At 37.2% G+C, this 16,232-nt stretch overlaps 2 protein-coding genes across 2 annotated transcripts in view; one reads left to right on the forward strand and one right to left on the reverse strand.

Moving 5' to 3' along the window:
* PLEKHH2 (pleckstrin homology, MyTH4 and FERM domain containing H2) overlaps window positions 1-16,232 on the reverse strand; it is a 107,602-nt gene that overhangs the window by 64,504 nt on the left and 26,866 nt on the right. The window contains exons 2-5 of the mRNA XM_022573958.2: window positions 11,515-11,577; window positions 3,802-3,951; window positions 2,610-2,693; window positions 1,921-2,002 (exon numbers count right to left, since the gene is read on the reverse strand). Of these exons, the coding sequence (XP_022429666.2) occupies window positions 1,921-2,002; window positions 2,610-2,693; window positions 3,802-3,951; window positions 11,515-11,577 (379 nt within the window). The remainder of the gene's footprint in view (window positions 1-1,920; window positions 2,003-2,609; window positions 2,694-3,801; window positions 3,952-11,514; window positions 11,578-16,232) is intronic.
* Window positions 12,071-16,119, forward strand: C1GALT1C1L (C1GALT1 specific chaperone 1 like). Its single transcript, XM_089922364.1, is given in 5 exon segments — window positions 12,071-14,329; window positions 14,331-14,678; window positions 14,680-14,792; window positions 14,795-14,939; window positions 14,941-16,119. Coding segments are annotated over 5 exon segments (945 nt in total). The 5' UTR covers window positions 12,071-14,228; the 3' UTR covers window positions 15,179-16,119.

Consider the following 16,232-nt stretch of genomic DNA (forward strand, 5'->3'; position numbering starts at 1 on the left):
GGAATTCCAGGTCAACTATAGGAACACCTATTTTTTTCATCATATAGGTAGAGGAAATGTGTGATGTGTGATATAAGAAATAGATTTTGGTCTTCATCCATGGTTCCTGGCACACAGCTCCTAAAACCCTTGGAATGTCCTAAGAGCGATGAAAGTGTCTTTTGTTTTCATAACAAGCCCTTTTAAACACATCTGAGTATGTATTAATGAGGTGATTTCTGGAAAGCCCCTAGATGGCCTCAGGATGGGGCCTGGTTGCCAGGGGAACCAACCAAATCATAAGAGGGTTGGAAATTTCAGCCTCACCCTCCACCTCCTACCTCTGACTTCAGGTGAGGAAGAAAGGGGCTGGAGGTTGAATTAATCACCAAGGGCCAATTATTTCATCAATCATGCATGCCTACATAGTGAAACCTCCAGAAAAACTCAAAAGGATGGGGTTCAGGATAGTGAACATGTGGAGGTGCTGGGAAGGAGGTATACTTAGTGAGAGCCTGGAAGCTCTGTGCCCCTTCTCCCGTATCTTGCCCCATGCATCTCTTCCATCTGGCTGTTCCTGAGTTACATCCTTTGTAATAAACCAGTAATCTAGGAAGTGGACTGTCTGACTGAGTTCTGTGAGCCTCTCTAGCAAATTATTGAACCCAAGGAAGGGATCTTGGGAACCCTGGATTTACAGTCTGTTGGACAGAAGCAGGGATGCCACCCTGTACTTGTGACTCTGTCCGAAGTGTGTGTTTGTGTGTGTGTCCAGTGCCTGCTCGGAGGTGCTGGTGGGTAGTTTTGTGGGAGTGAGGGATCTGGTGCTATCCAAGTAGATAAGTCAGAATTGAGTTAAATTTATAGGACATCCAGTCGGTGTCTGTTGAGAATTGGAGAATTGCTTGGTGTGGGAAAAACGTCCACACATCTCATGTCAGAAATATTAAGAGAGGGAAAACAGGAGTTTTGTCCCTTAACAAAAGGACAGCAATAGGTACTAACATGCAGTAGACAAAGTGCTTTCACATGTCCTATAATCAACAACCCCCCATGAAACCAGTAAGACACTATTACAGTCACCATTTTACTGATGTAAAAAAAAAAAAATTGGAGATATAAACACAGCTATTAAATTATAGGGCATTAAAGTTGACTTCAAAGTCCAGGTTCTTTCTACCATGCCAGTATTTTTCCAATGCATTCTAGGAAACCCCACGGCTTTATGGAAATGTTGCAGAGGATGCAAGAAATGAAAGAAGAGTCATGGGTGAGACCAAGTCTGCAGAACTCTGGACCCATCACCCAGTACAGGTTTTTTACCTATTTTATCCCTTGAGATTCTATAGGAAAAAAAAAATTGTTTAAAAAGGGTTCTGCTGCTAAATAAAAGTTTAAAAAGCACGATACTAGGCCATGGGTCTAATAAGCACAGGCTATCCATACACTGCTGACTTACCTCCTCTTCAGCTCAATGTGCACTTGAGTGGCTATCATACGAATAGCATATTAAGTGAATCTCTATCATTAACTCTACCACCCATCCTTTGGCTTTAACGTTAAAAAGAAAGGAAATAGCCCTAAGCATTAGAAAATGCAAAGTGTTTATTCGCATTATAAAATTCTGCTCAAAATATTCAGGTTGTAAGAATTTCAATCACCATTGAGCACAATGCTACAAAATGAAAATAGAAAATAACAAGACTGATTTTTTTAAAAGTAAACATACCTGAAATTAAACGTTCAAATTACCCCCTTTGGGTTATTCACTACTGTCTAGCTGTGCTAATATGGACATGTGGCTATTTAAATTTAAATGAATTCAAATTAGATAAAATGTAAAATTCAGTTCCTTAGCTGTGCAAGTCATATTTCAAGCGCTCAATAGTAAAATTCTAGCAAATAAATCCAACTAGGCTATCTTAGTCAAAGTGAACATACCTTGTAATTTTGACTGTATTGTTCTTATCTCTTCAGTTTGGTTTTGGTTGATCAAACGAAGATTCTGATTCTCCAATTCCAGCTAAAAGAACATAATGGTTTTCTTTTATACAGGGATAACATTTCTAAAATGTACTAGTAAATTATAACATTTAGAAAATGTTAATATCTAATTAAACACAAGCAAAATACAAAAGAAATAAGTAAATATCAGATGAATTTATCAGCACAGATTGTCAGCCTAGATAATTATGGCTTTAATATTTGTTTCCAGAGCTAAAAGTTTTAAATGTTTTTCACCCCATGCCTTTTCCACTGTAAAGTTATTTTAAACCAAATTATTTTGGCATTTAATCTGCCATATAAACTAAATAATGTGTACTTCTCAGATACTGAATATATTAATTTTATGAGATATGCACATATATTCTCTAATTATTTAAAGTTAACTAATTAGAACTAGTCAACTAATTAGAATGAGGCTACTTAACACTGATTACCATGGGTCTATCAATATTTTTAATTTTAAAATTACATTAGTCATTAAAGTGAAAGCTACCTATCTCACGTTTGCCAAAAGCCAGCAGCACCACCAACTGATCAGAATTTTGTTTCATTCAGGTATTCTGATGACTTATCTATTCAAAAGAAGTAAAAGGTAAAGAAAAGACAAATATGGCAATAAATACCTCATTCAACTTAACTGTTACCCATTCTTTGATCTTAGCTGCTTTCTCTTCTATTATTTTAGCTTCTTGAATCCTTATTTGTTTCTGAAATAACATTAGCAGTTTGTTTAGTTCAAACAGAAGCTCACTGGTCTGGAAATGTTACAGTCATAGACATAAAAGGTAAGTCCACTTAAAACCTGTTTCCAAGTTAAGACGTCTGCCTTTAAATTACCAAACATAGGAAAAAATAAGAATGGCTGCCCAGCAGAACAATAATAAAAGCGTACATAAATATTTCTAGCTTTAACATCTGCTATTCCCTTTCTCTGAAAGATCATATACCAAAATCAATCCACTGAATTTATCCACAAAATAAACCATTTCTGGAAATAGTCTAAGTTTAGAACAGTGGAATAGAGTTCAACCAGGTTGGGGAGAGGAGAATCAGAATCTCCTCTGGAGAATGGCTTATTTTCCCCTCAAGTGCTAGTTTTAGAAGGTCCAGAAAAAATAGAGATTGAGAAACTCTAGCTCACATCCACCAAATTTTAAATCTGGTTATGGTCACAAAATTACTGAGAGCGTGACTATCATATAAATCCTAGGGGGTGGAGGCTGAAAGCCACTGACCTAAAGGAACACTGACGCCAGAGAAATGAAAAAAATGATTAAACATTGAACAGTTCTATAGTGGTCATGTTTAAATGACACTAAATGACCTTTTAAGTAAATAACCCTAGTGCAATTTTTTTCCTAAAAATTAAAAAAAAATAAACTAAATACTATACTTGATCTCAATGAAGTGGTTTAAAAACAGTATACACATTTCTAAGCAGAAGGATTAGAGTCAAATCAAACACATGTTTAAAATTTAACCTTCTATAAACATTTCCAACACCCTAACAATCTAAAGCAAAAATTTATTGGAAACATTTTACAGACATAAATACCTGCTGATAACCAAGTGTTTCCAACTTAAGGAGTATTGTCACATCCAAAAAGTGGTAGATACTGCCTTGGAATCACCCCGGATTTAAAGTGAATGCATTTAACTTGCACCTTTCACCAGTAATGTGATGTAGTCCTAGGGGGTCACCAAGTAAGATTTCTGATCAAAATTTAGAAATTTTGACTCTCTTTTTAATCTTTGCGATTATGCATAAATGAATGCACATATTTAGGACTCTTTGATGATCAAATTCTTCCTAACCTGCTCCTCAAGTTGCAGTTCCAAGTTTTGAATGATGTCATCTTTTTCCTGTATTAGGGTTTCCAGATCTTGACACTTTTTATACAACCTCGTCTCTGATTCACTGGTTTGAATATTAGCTGCTTTTAATTTTTCTTCCATAACTTGTACCTAAATTCAGAGGATAAAATATTAAAACTATGCACGTACTTAATTTATCATAGTATTAAATTCAGAATTTTACTTTAACATGAAATCCCTAAAAGGTATCGTCATAAAAGGAAAACACTGAACAGCAAGTTTTAATGTATTTAACAATTATAAAGTCTGAAGGCTATTTTGCTAAGTGATGTTACCCCTGAGGTGCCTGAGGGTACATGAAAGATTCTCATAATATTGCTATCATGTAAAGAAATGCACATGTTAACTAGATCAATGATAATATGCAAAGTATTTCATGTGAGCATAGAATTAGAAAGCTTCCAGCTCTCATTTTTTCATATTTTATAAAAAAGTAAGAATATCAAGTACAGACATTGAGTGGTAAGATAAGACTCAGACTGGATGACCTAGTATAATAACACATCTTGGGAAAAAAAACTGAACTTAGCTGAAAAAGGTACACATATACAACAGAAGGCAAAAGTAAAACAAAAGAACCTTAAAGGGACTTCCCTGGTGGTGCAGTGGTTAAGAATCTGCCTTCCAATGCAGGGGATGCTGGTTCAATCCCTGGTCGGGGAACTAAGATCCCACATGCCGTGGGGCAACTGAGCCTGCGCACTGCAACTACTGAGCCCGCACGCTCTGGAGCCCATGTGCCACAAATAGAGAGGCCACGCACTGCAACTACTGAGCCCACGTGCTCTGGAGCCCACACGCCACAACTAGAGAGAAGCCCGCTCTCCACAATGAAGAACCCAAGCGCCGCAGGGAAGATCCCGCGTGTCACAACTAAGACCCGCAGCCAAATAAATAAATAAATATTAAAAACAAACCAAAAAAGAAACTTAAAACCCCAATGATGAAATCATAGAGAGTAAAAAAGTATGATAGTCAAGATATAGGTAGGAGAGTACATTCCGTGAGGGTTTATTGATTCAATACTTCAACAAATATTCAATGAACACCTGCCAAGTGCCAGGTTTATACCAGGTCCTGGGAAGACATCAGTGAATAAAGCAGACCCCCAAATCTCTACCTGCATAGAAATTACATTCTAGTGGGTAAGAGAGATCACAAATATTGTAATGACTAAAAATCACACAGTTTGTTACAGATGGCAATAAGGGTAACAGGAAAAATAAAGCAAGATAAAATAGATCGCTGTACGGCTAGGGGTTGTGGTGCCTCAATTTTAATATCTAAGATATACTGGCTCTGCTTGGATCTTCTGCAAAACACATTTGGGCATATGAAATGTTTGAAGAGATATGTGTGATGTTAATGTTAGTAAGAAAGAAAATAAAGTACTGGGCACTGTATACAATATTAAAACTTTTATTCTATATACTCCAAATAGGTAAGAATGTAATCTTATGTTTTAGATTTAGTAATGTTTTAGATTATAGGGGGCAAAGAAGAAAAATATGTAAAGGCATTTGAGAAATTAAAGATGATAGGTAAGATGAAAAGTGAAAAGTCTTATAAAACATCTCTGAAAAATCAAAAAGGAACTTACTTAAAGCTCAAAAATACTTGATTAATGAGGGTTTCTAGAAGGAGGGTGTTAAGGTTAGTTTGGTTTTGTTTTTTTAACTATGAATACAAAGTTTCATCTGTGGGTTCACTGTATAAATGTAAATTTAACTCAAATGCCAAAACTGTCCTATTTAAATACCACCCACATGGCTGGAAGCTATGAAAATAAAAGCAGATCCAAAAAATAGAAGAAAAAATAGATTCTACTATCCAAATGATACTTTTAAGTTATTTTAAGATTTAGATTTTTAAACATAATATAGCAGGCTTTCTGAAGGAACTTCAGACCAAGAGGTCAAGGACAAAGGCCTATATCAGAGATGCTGTCATGAAAAAAGCCAGAGCAGGACAGAGAGCTGGACAGCAAATACCAAAGGTCAGTCTTAAAATGGTACAGCCAGTTCCATGCAGGGTATTCTGTAGCTGTGGAAGCAGGGAAAGAAGAGCAGAGACCAAGTGCAAAATGGTAGTCCTCCATCAAGGAGGGAGTAATACATCATAATACTCCAGAAAGACAAAATTAATAAAAATAAATATTACCGGACCTACATCGACAGTCTCCTTTTATTAAACTGGAGCAAGCCACCCTATGGACATTGGGCTACCACATAAAATTGTCCTATTATTGCTTAGAAAAGGCCTATGGTCCTGGAAAACTATTTTTCCAGGACCTTCTTCTTCCCTGAAAAACACATTCAACTTGAAAGGTGTTCTCATTTTACGAATGAATGCTAGAGTCAGAGCTCCTTGGCTGCACCTTTGCCTTGTGCAACTGTTTCATTCGACTATTACTTTTAGATAAACAACTTTCCTGGGCAAGAGAAACATTGACAAAGGTGGCAACATCCCTGCAGGAGAGAGATCACAAAGCAGTTACAGGCAACCTTCTTCCAGCTGGCCCTGTTAGGACCAAGTTCCACAGGATTCACCAGCCTTCCTTGGCAATTAGTATGAATAAGAAATCTGCAGAAAAGTTAAGAGGCCTACAGAAAAACTAAGCAGCCTTTAAAAATATCTTACCACAAGTACACAGAACATAGGTCAGATCTTTTACCATTTATTTAACTTGAATTATACAATTTTAACGACTCGGAGACTGGCCAGTAACACACACCTATGAATTCAAATTAGTTGTTGGATAAACTCTTGCAGTTACCAATATGTGGATATCCTCTAGTGAGGAATGTTTTGTACTTTCAGGCTACCTTTCTCCTTTACTTCCAGGAGAGCCTCTGGTTGCATCTACCTACCCCCTCAGCACACTGCTCAGCTATTTTCTGAAAGTCTTGTTGATTCTGAGCTTTTGTGCAATGAAGGGTTAATTCAGCAGACTTGGGGTGCTCAAACCCTGTACATTCCAAAGAAAGAGCTAGCCTTTGACTGTCTGCTGGGAAATAACCTCTGAGCCCCTGGAATATTCTGCCTGATAAGACTGTCTTTATATAGCTGATACACTGGGCCACACCAGATAGTTTATGCTAACAGTGTGACTTATACTGAATACCTTTTTTGTTTACTTACCTGGGTCATGGGCCACACTGTATCAAGTTTGACCTCTGGGGGGGTTGGAAGTTGAGTAGCTAAGGTGGGTTATGCATGCATTTCGTGCTTATAAGACTGACCCTTCCCCACCCCGCCCACCAATAAAAATCCTGGACACCTAGGCTCGGATGAACAACCTTGGTTGGCAATACTTCATATGTGTTGTCCCACATCACTGATGGGAGAATCAAGTGCATTCCTGTGCAATTCCACTGTGAGAGGACAAGTGGAAGCTTGTACCTGGTGTCTCCTGGACTCTGCCCTATGTGTATTTTTCCTTTGCTGATGTTAATCTGTATGCTTTCACTGTAATAAACCATAACCATGAGTATAACAGCTTTTCAGGATTTCATGAGTCTTTCTGGTGAATCATCAAACCTGAGGGTAGTCTTGGGGACCCTGACACAACTTCCAATGCTATTTTCCATTTTCTTGTCTATCCTGGAGAAAGCAGAAACTGCAAATATTTTCCGCATTGTAACTAACCATATCAATATTTCCTTCTTCTCATTTCTAACTTCATCCCTCCCTCCCCCACTACGGGTAATCAAGATGTGACTATATTTCTGAGTGGGGGGTGTAAGTTTCTATTCCTGTATAAGTATCGCAGTGACATGACAAAGATACTTAATCATTCCAAAATACAATGAGGAAACTGTTAAGAGTATTTTGAATCCCAGACCATCTTCCAGTTAATTAAAATTTATTGCAAATTAATTAATCATTCTAATCATATTTTAAACATAGTTATTTCAGCATAGTGCTCCAAAATTTATGCAGTAAGGCCAGGCCCATTCTCACTGAAGGTGAAAGGGAACATCACTGGATAAAGTAGGTTTCCACGTAATGAAGCAAATCATTACACGGTCTTGGATGTTAGGATGACTGAGTAGTTATCATTTACTAAGAACCAAAAATAACCTGGATACTAAGAACCAACTTTATAAAAGGCAGATAAGTCCACATATTAGAATGGTCAGAAGGAAATTTAAATCCAACTCCTACCAAGCCTGAATCAAATACACGCAAGCGACTGAGTCCAGAAGGACAGAATTGAAAAGACAAACTCCTAAGGGGAAATTATCTAGCCCTCTTTGGTTAGCATAAATTAGTGTATTAGATTGTATTATATACCTAACTAATCAGATACTTGAGAAGGAATCCTGTTTATCAGTGTCTCCCAAATGTGCTATTTGCTGCTTTTCTGCCTCACAAGAGTTCTCATAAGTAGTACTGGGTTGAACTGCACATACTGCTTTCAAAATTTGTGAACAGTAACAATAAAGATGTACTACAGCATCAAGTAAAAAGACTGCCAAGATTTCTCTGGAAGAATGTTTAATTATTTTTTCTATCAGCAACTTATTTAGTGATTATACAAGTGATGCCCACACATTAATAAACAAGGAGAAAAATGTACAAAGCTAAAGTGTAGAGCTGAGCTGTTTCAGCTGACTACTGCTTTTAGTGGTGAAACATTCTTTCTAGGTTAGTATAAATACAGTTTAAGTCTTAGGATATGGCTCAATGACAAAGGATAAATTATGAATTTAAGCAACATGAACAGCAGATAGGCCATAGTCCCATGGAAACTGTTAAAGACAGTGAAGGATTCAGTTACTCTAAGTTAATAATATTTACTTAGTCTTGCAAAGGCAAAAAAAAAAAAAGTAATATAGTCAGTACATTAGAATTCATCTGCTCTGTTTATATTTCCTGTTAACTTTTAGATTCATTATGACATATTTAAGAAAAAATTCTTCTGAAGCATAACAAAAATAGGTACTGTATAAATTTAAAGTGTATGACAAAAAGAAATATCTACAGATTATAAAGAAACTCTGGGAGGTCTTCAATTCTCACTCTTTTGGGGGGGTGTTGATTTAAGGCAGTATATCTAAAATAACCAATCATTGTATAATTTTGCTTAAAAATGTGGCACATAGAATTAAATAACTTTATATTTGATATCCTCAAAGGACAACTTCAAATAAGATATTCTTCCTGTTAGCTTACTGAGATCAGTGGTTGGGCCCTGATGGCTACAAACTGCCACGGTTTGCTTCCCTTGAGTTGAGAATGGGGATTCCTTTTTTCTTTCAAGATCCAGTGAACCAAAGGGGTAAAAAGAATGAAAATCACAAATTAAAAAGTTCTTCATTTAGTTTAATTTTCAGAGCTAAATAAATTTGCTGCATATATGAATTTAGACTTTTAACTTAAGGCAAAACAAAACCATCTTCAATTTCCTTCTTTTTTTTTTTTCCTATAATACGAGCAGTTAAAGGAGAAAAAGGGAAGGGAAGGGAAAGGAAAAGAAAGCTAGGAAAGAATAGACAGAGAAACGTATAGAGACAGCCATGGGTACAGAGATAAAGAGAGATGTCACCAGGAAAGGCCAAAGTCAGAAAGGGAAAGAAAGGGAAGGAGACATGAAAGTCAGAGAGGTCAACAAAATGACAAACGTATGCTGCAAAAGGCTGAAGGCTGAATAGGGACGCACATATATGGCCCACCACAGAAAAAGGCATTTGGTGTAGAGTGACAGAGAGTGATATAAACACAAGAGTCTTTCTTTTAGAATGTAAGTGACCTTTAATGACTCTACTGTTAATTATTGGCTTTTCATAGATATATGTAGAGTAATTACTATTTGGTCCCATCAACTAAAGAATATAAAATACAAAAAAACCAAGCAGGGCTTCCCTGGTGGCGCAGTGGTTGAGAGTCCTCCTGCTGATGCAGGGGACACGGGTTCGTGCCCCGGTCCGGGAAGATCCCACATGCCGCGGAGCGGCTGGGCCCGTGAGCCATGGCCGCTGGGCCTGCGCGTCCGGAGCCTGTGCTCCGCAACGGGAGAGGCCACAACAGTGAGAGGCCCGCGTACTGCCAAAAAAAAAACAAAAAAAAACAAGCAAATCATACATCCTTACCATTACTACTAGCACTTGTATCAAAATCTACATTTGAGGTTTTAAAAAATTATTGGTAATTTTTCGGTGGGGTGATGGTACTGTATCTATGATTTTTAAGTCTTTGTTTGTAGATGAGTTGCTGAAATACTGTTGGGTGGAATGATATAATATCTGGGACTTGTTTCAAAATAACCTAGTGTGGGGGTAGGGAAGAAGTGGGTGGAGGTATATACTAGCTGTGCATCAACTAACTGCTGAAGGTGATGACAGGGCTTCATTATACTATGTTCTCTGCTCCTGTAGTGGTTGAAATTTTGCATAATAAAGTTTTAAGATTTTATCTTCAAGTATAATTAATTTAAGAAAATTAAGGATTAGGTTAAATTGGGTTAACTTAGTCAAGCCACTAAAACAATCTACGGAGTAAAATTAAATCTTTTAGGTGAAAACAAGATTTGGTAATACTCAAACTGAAGGAAGAAACATGACAAACTTAGAGCAAGTATAAGAAATTGAAGATACACTCCTTGGAAGAAATAATTTTGTATTTAAGACTTCTGAAATTCTTGACTTGACTGAATCTGACAGAGATCTTTTCATAAAATGTGAAATTATCAATTTAGGCTCCTTAGACAAACTTTAAGGCTGGTGGGCTCATCCAAACCGCTCATTTTACTGTTGTCAAGGCCCAGAAAGGGTTAAGTGATTTATCAAAAGATTATTTTTTAAAGTAAAAGTAGTACCAAAATCAAAAACTAGAAAGTATGAATATACAGAATAAAAAAACCAATCATCCATAATTCCACAAACACAAATTTTTTGTTGTTGTTGTTAAATAAAACAAAAATAAAAATATTAAATATAACATCATGTTAAATATAAAAATCTGTAAATATTATTCCTAATATAAATAAGCATTTTTCCATATTTGCATATATTCTTCGTAATAGTTTTTTGTTTTTTTGCTGTACGCGGGCCTCTCACTATTGTGGCCTCTCCCATTGTGGAGCACAGGCTCCGGAGGCGCAGGCTCAGCGGCCATGGCTCACGGGCCCAGCCGCTCCGCAGCATGTGGGATCTTCTCGGACCAGGGCACGAACCTGTGTCCCCTGCATTGGTAGGCGGACTCTCAACCACTGCGCCACCAGGGAAGCCCATAATAGTTATTTTTAATTGTTGTTTAATATTTCATGGAATAGATACAGTTCTCTAATTCATTCTCCTACAAAATGGCATTCATATTATCTCCAACTCTTTATTACTATAAATAAAGCTGCCATGAACATATTTATACATAAACTGTCATTATGGTTAGGCATAACCATAAAAGTCATATTTGATTTTTTTCATAAGTAAGATAAAACTTCCAAATAGAAGCATTTTTGTCCTTTTGAAAATTTATTAAGGGACAAAACAAAGTTAGATTCTCCATTTTCTCTATGGAACCAGCTCATGAACAGTAAAAATGATAAAATGAGGAGGACAGCTGAAGACTATTTTCAGGATTGTTTTGGGCAAAACAATGTTTATACTGGTAGAGGCAGAAAACAATTTTTTAACTAAAACTATACCCTACCTGTTGAAAAGCTTTTTCTGCTTGACGTTCAGCATCAATAACTTGTCTCTCCAGCTGCTGCATCTGAAAAGTGAGAAAAGATAAAAAAAATAGAAAAATTCATATTTCCCTTTTGGAATTCTTTAAGAACATTTAAAGTACTTCAGTGAATATGATTTCATACAATTTAGCACATTAAAAGCTCTTTCAGGGTATATTTAAAAATGGATCAAACTAAATACCAAAGGTTTGATACTTTTAATACAATGTAATATATACTACATGAGTATTCATCAATAGAATTTTCTTCATTGGACTATATGTTAGAAATCACTGGTTAGCACATATTGAGAACAATAAATTAAATCTAAGAGAATAGTAAGACCTCAAATGTCATATTTGATTTGTTGATCAAAAATAGACATTTCTCCAAAGAAGATATACAGATTGCCAACAAACACATGAAAGAATGCTCAACATCATTAATCATTAGAGAAGCGCAAATCAAAACTACAATGAGATATCATCTCACACCAGTCAGATGATGGCCATCATCAAAAAATCTACAAACAATAAATGCTGGAGAGGGTGTGGAAAAAATGGAACACTCTTGCTGGGAATATAAATTGATACAGCCACTATGGAGAACAGTACGGAGGTTCCTTAAAAAACTAAAAATAGGGCTTCCCTGGTGGCACAGTGGTTGAAAGTCCGCCTGCCGATGCAGGGAACACGTGTTCGTGCCCCGGTCTGGGAAGATCCCACATGCCGTGGAGCGGCTGGGCCCGTGAGCCATGGCCGCTGAGCCTGCGCATCCGGAGCCTGTGCTCCGCAACGGGAGAGGCCACAACAGTGAGAGGCCCGCGTACCGCAAAGAAAAAAAACTAACTAAAAACACAACTACCATACGACCCAACAATCCCACTACTGGGCATATACCCTGAGAAAACCATAATTCAAAACGAGTCATGTACCACAATGTTCATTGCAGCTCTATTTACAATAGCCAGGACATGGAAGCAACCTAAGTGCCCATCGACAGACAAATGGATAAAGATGTGGCACATATATACAATGGAATATTACTCAGCCATAAAAAGAAACGAAATTGAGTTATCTGTAGTGAAGTGGATAGACCTAGAGTCTGTCATACAGAGTAAAGTAAGTCAGAAAGAGAAAAACAAATACCGTATGTTAACACATATATATGGAATCTAAAAAAAGGTCATGAAGAACCTAGGCGCAGGATGGGAATAAAGATGCAGACCTACTAGAGAATGGACTTGAGGACATGGGGAGGGGGAAGGGTAAGCTGGGACAAAGTGAGAGAGTGGCATGGACATATATACACTACCAAATGTAAAACCGATAGTTAGTGGGAAGCAGCCGCATAGCACAGGGAGATCAGCTCGGTGCTTTGTGACCACCTAGAGGGGTGGGATAGGGAGGGTGGGAGGGAGGGAGACACAAGAGGGAAGAGATATGGGGATATATGTATATGTATAGCTGATTCACTTTGTTATAAAGCAGAAACTAACACACCATTGTAAAGCAATTATACTCCAATAAAGATGCTAAAAAAAAATTCCCAGTGAGCAGGGGAGGGATAAATTAGGAATTTGGGAGTAGCATATAAACATTCCTATATATAAAATAAACAACAAGGACCTACTGTATAGCACAGGGAACTACACTCGATATTTTGTAATAACCTATATGGGAAAAGAATCTGAAAAAGAATATATATATGGAATCACTTTGCTGTACACCTGAAACTAACACAACATTGTAAACCAACTACACTTCAATAAAAAATAAATAATAAAAAATTTTAAAACGAAGAAAAGAGCTTCCCTGGTGGCACAGTGGTTGAGAGTCCGCCTGCCAATGCAGGGGACATGGGTTCGTGCCGTGGTCCGGGAAGATCCCACATGCTGCGGAGCTGCTGGGCCCGTGAGCCATGGCCGCTAAGCCTGCGCGTCCGGAGTCTGTGCTCCACAGCGGGAGGGGTCACAACAGTGAGAGCCCCGCGTACCGCAAAAAAAAAAAAAAAAAAAAAAGATACATTGACACAGGCTTAATATAGAAAAAAAAAGTCCCAGTGATATCAGAAAGTGCTGTATTCTCATAAGCTCCATAGGTGGTATGTTTATGTCACAACTGAGGAGTTTTAATTCTTACAGATCATGATGGAAAGAGTATAGAAGATACTCTGATTAAACACACACGTCCACAAAAGCATACAGCACAGAGAATGGAAAAATATCTGGGTATTTTTTTAAAGTTCTGTGGAGAAGAGAAAGTTTGGAGATTTTAGAGGGTGGGGAATTAAAAAAGTTTGGAGAGTTAAATAGTAAAATGAATATTATAAGTAAAATAAACAAAAGTATTAAATAGGACCCAATGCAGTTAACATCATACACAACCAGGATGTAAAACTAAATTTTTTGCTGAGTATTGAAGTCTGGTCAACACTAGAGCCGTCTGTGGCTCAGACTCTATCAATTTTATTGTTGGCTGATATTCCCAGAAGCCCTGAACTTCCAGAACATCTCAAACTCACAGCACCCTGGGTACCACCCCCATAGCCGACACTCCAGACCTGTCCCCTTCTTGAAAACCACAGAGAAGCGGCCTCCTGCAGCTACAACGGCCCAGCAGGGAGCTGCCCTCTCTGGACTGCCTGGGTGACAGGGACCCCAACTGAGGTGTGCTCTGTTCTCAATGCCTGAAAGATGGTTTCTGTTATGAGTGTACTGTATCATTTTTTAAGGGTACATTGGTTGGGAGAATTTGCTGTTTTGATAACTATGTTTGGGCCAATTACCATTCGACACAGATAAAACTCAAGACCATGAGCATCATCACCTTCACCCACCTAACACAAAAGATTTCTTAAACATTTCAGAAGTGGAACGCATGGAGCTCAGTAAAAGTATCTGTATTTACTCTACCATCCTTGTAGAACCCAATGATGAGTATTATTGGGCTGTACTGAAAGAGACTTAGGCCAAACACTGTGACAAAACAGAGCGCTACAGTACTAAAAATGACGGTTTGTTTAAGATAAAAAATGACATGTGGACACAGATAAGGAAAAGGTACAAATATGTCTTTGGGAAGCACGGCAACAATGACAACTGGTTCTTTCCTCCACATCCCACTACATTTACTGTCATTGAAAATAAAGTACCTTCTGTTTACTAGGGATGCATCACAACCTTTCTATCTGGGCCACACTATAACATCTGGTGACCTTGAACTTGTGACTATGGGAGAAGAAATTGTTTTAAGTATAGAGCTATGAAAAGACTTAACAGACTTCTGAATAAGTCTGAAAAGTGTGCAGATCAAAGTGTGATTTGGAAGTTATCTGAAGATAAGCAACTGGCAGTCTGCCTGAAATATGCAGGAGTTCTTGCAGAAAATGCAGAGGATTCCGAAGGAAGAACTCTATAAATACAAAACTACTGCATGTCTTATTCAAGAGACAATGTCTAGTAACCCTCAGCAAGTAGCAGAAGCCTGCTGTTCAGATATGGCTATTACTTTTAATGGACTGACTCCCGAGAAGATGATAGTAATGATGGATGGTGTGTGCCAGCTCAGGGCATTTGGACATTATTTCAATGACACACTGATTTTCTTGCCTTCAAATGGTTCAGAAAATGACAGAGGGCTGTGAAATAATAGGACTGTGTTGTCCAGGAGTGCTTGAAATGTGGCTAGTCCAAATTGACATGTAGCGTAAGTATAAAATACACACTCCATTCAATAATATTATTTGAAAACCTAGTATAAAAAGTATAAAAATCTCAGTAATTGTTCATACTGACTCAACAATGAAATGATAATATTTTGGGTATGTTGCATTAAATAAAATATAACATTAAAATTAATGTCAACTGTTTCTTTTACAGTTTATTCATGTTATTAGAAATTTTTAGCATTCTTTTATTTATTTATTTATTTTGGCTGTGCCGTGTGGCTTGTGGGATCTTAGTTCCTTGACCAGGGATTGAACCCGGACCCGGCAGTGAAAGTGCCAAGTCCTAAACATTGGACCGCCAGGGAATTCCCTATGGAAGATTTTTTTTTTTATCTTTCTTTTATTTAATGGAAGATTTCTTTTTAGCTTTATTTTATTTATTTAGGAAATTTGTTAATTACATGTGTCTTACTTTATATTTCTATTGGATAATAAAAATGTAAAACATTCCAATATCACCATATATGTCAATTTAACTTCCTGTCCACATGGCAGCATTTTTTAAAAGGAAGTTTACTGTAGGGATCTAGATTCTGGAAGAGGTTTCAAATATTTGGATATATAAATACATACTTCCCAAGTGCATTCTCTGGACATCATGTCACCTTTAATTTTTGTGAAGCTATTTCAAATGTTTAATAAGCAAATATTGCTGTCTAAAAGCATTTTATTGAGCCATTGTTACAGACTGCAGCATTATGTCAAGCAGTTGGACAAGCATGGTGTCTCCTGTCTAGGATATTCCTTATCCAAAAAACTAGCTGGCATGCACATGCCAACACCACATTCTTTCACTACTGACAATATGCTAATAATCATCACCTCTGCAAAGCAACTACATTGTGTTTTCAGGCGAACTTTTGCACTTGTGCAGCCTTAGCCTCAGTTTTGAATATTTTTGAGATTGTCAGGAAAAATAGGAAAATTCACAAACAGATTGCTGTTCTGTAAAATTTTGCTAGTAAAAAAA

This window comes from Delphinapterus leucas, chromosome 13 (genome assembly GCF_059928025.1).
Source record: "Delphinapterus leucas isolate spDelLeu-1000000601 "Yukka" chromosome 13, BTC_Dleu_Yukka2, whole genome shotgun sequence".
In the NCBI taxonomy this organism is placed as follows: Eukaryota; Metazoa; Chordata; class Mammalia; order Artiodactyla; family Monodontidae; genus Delphinapterus; species Delphinapterus leucas.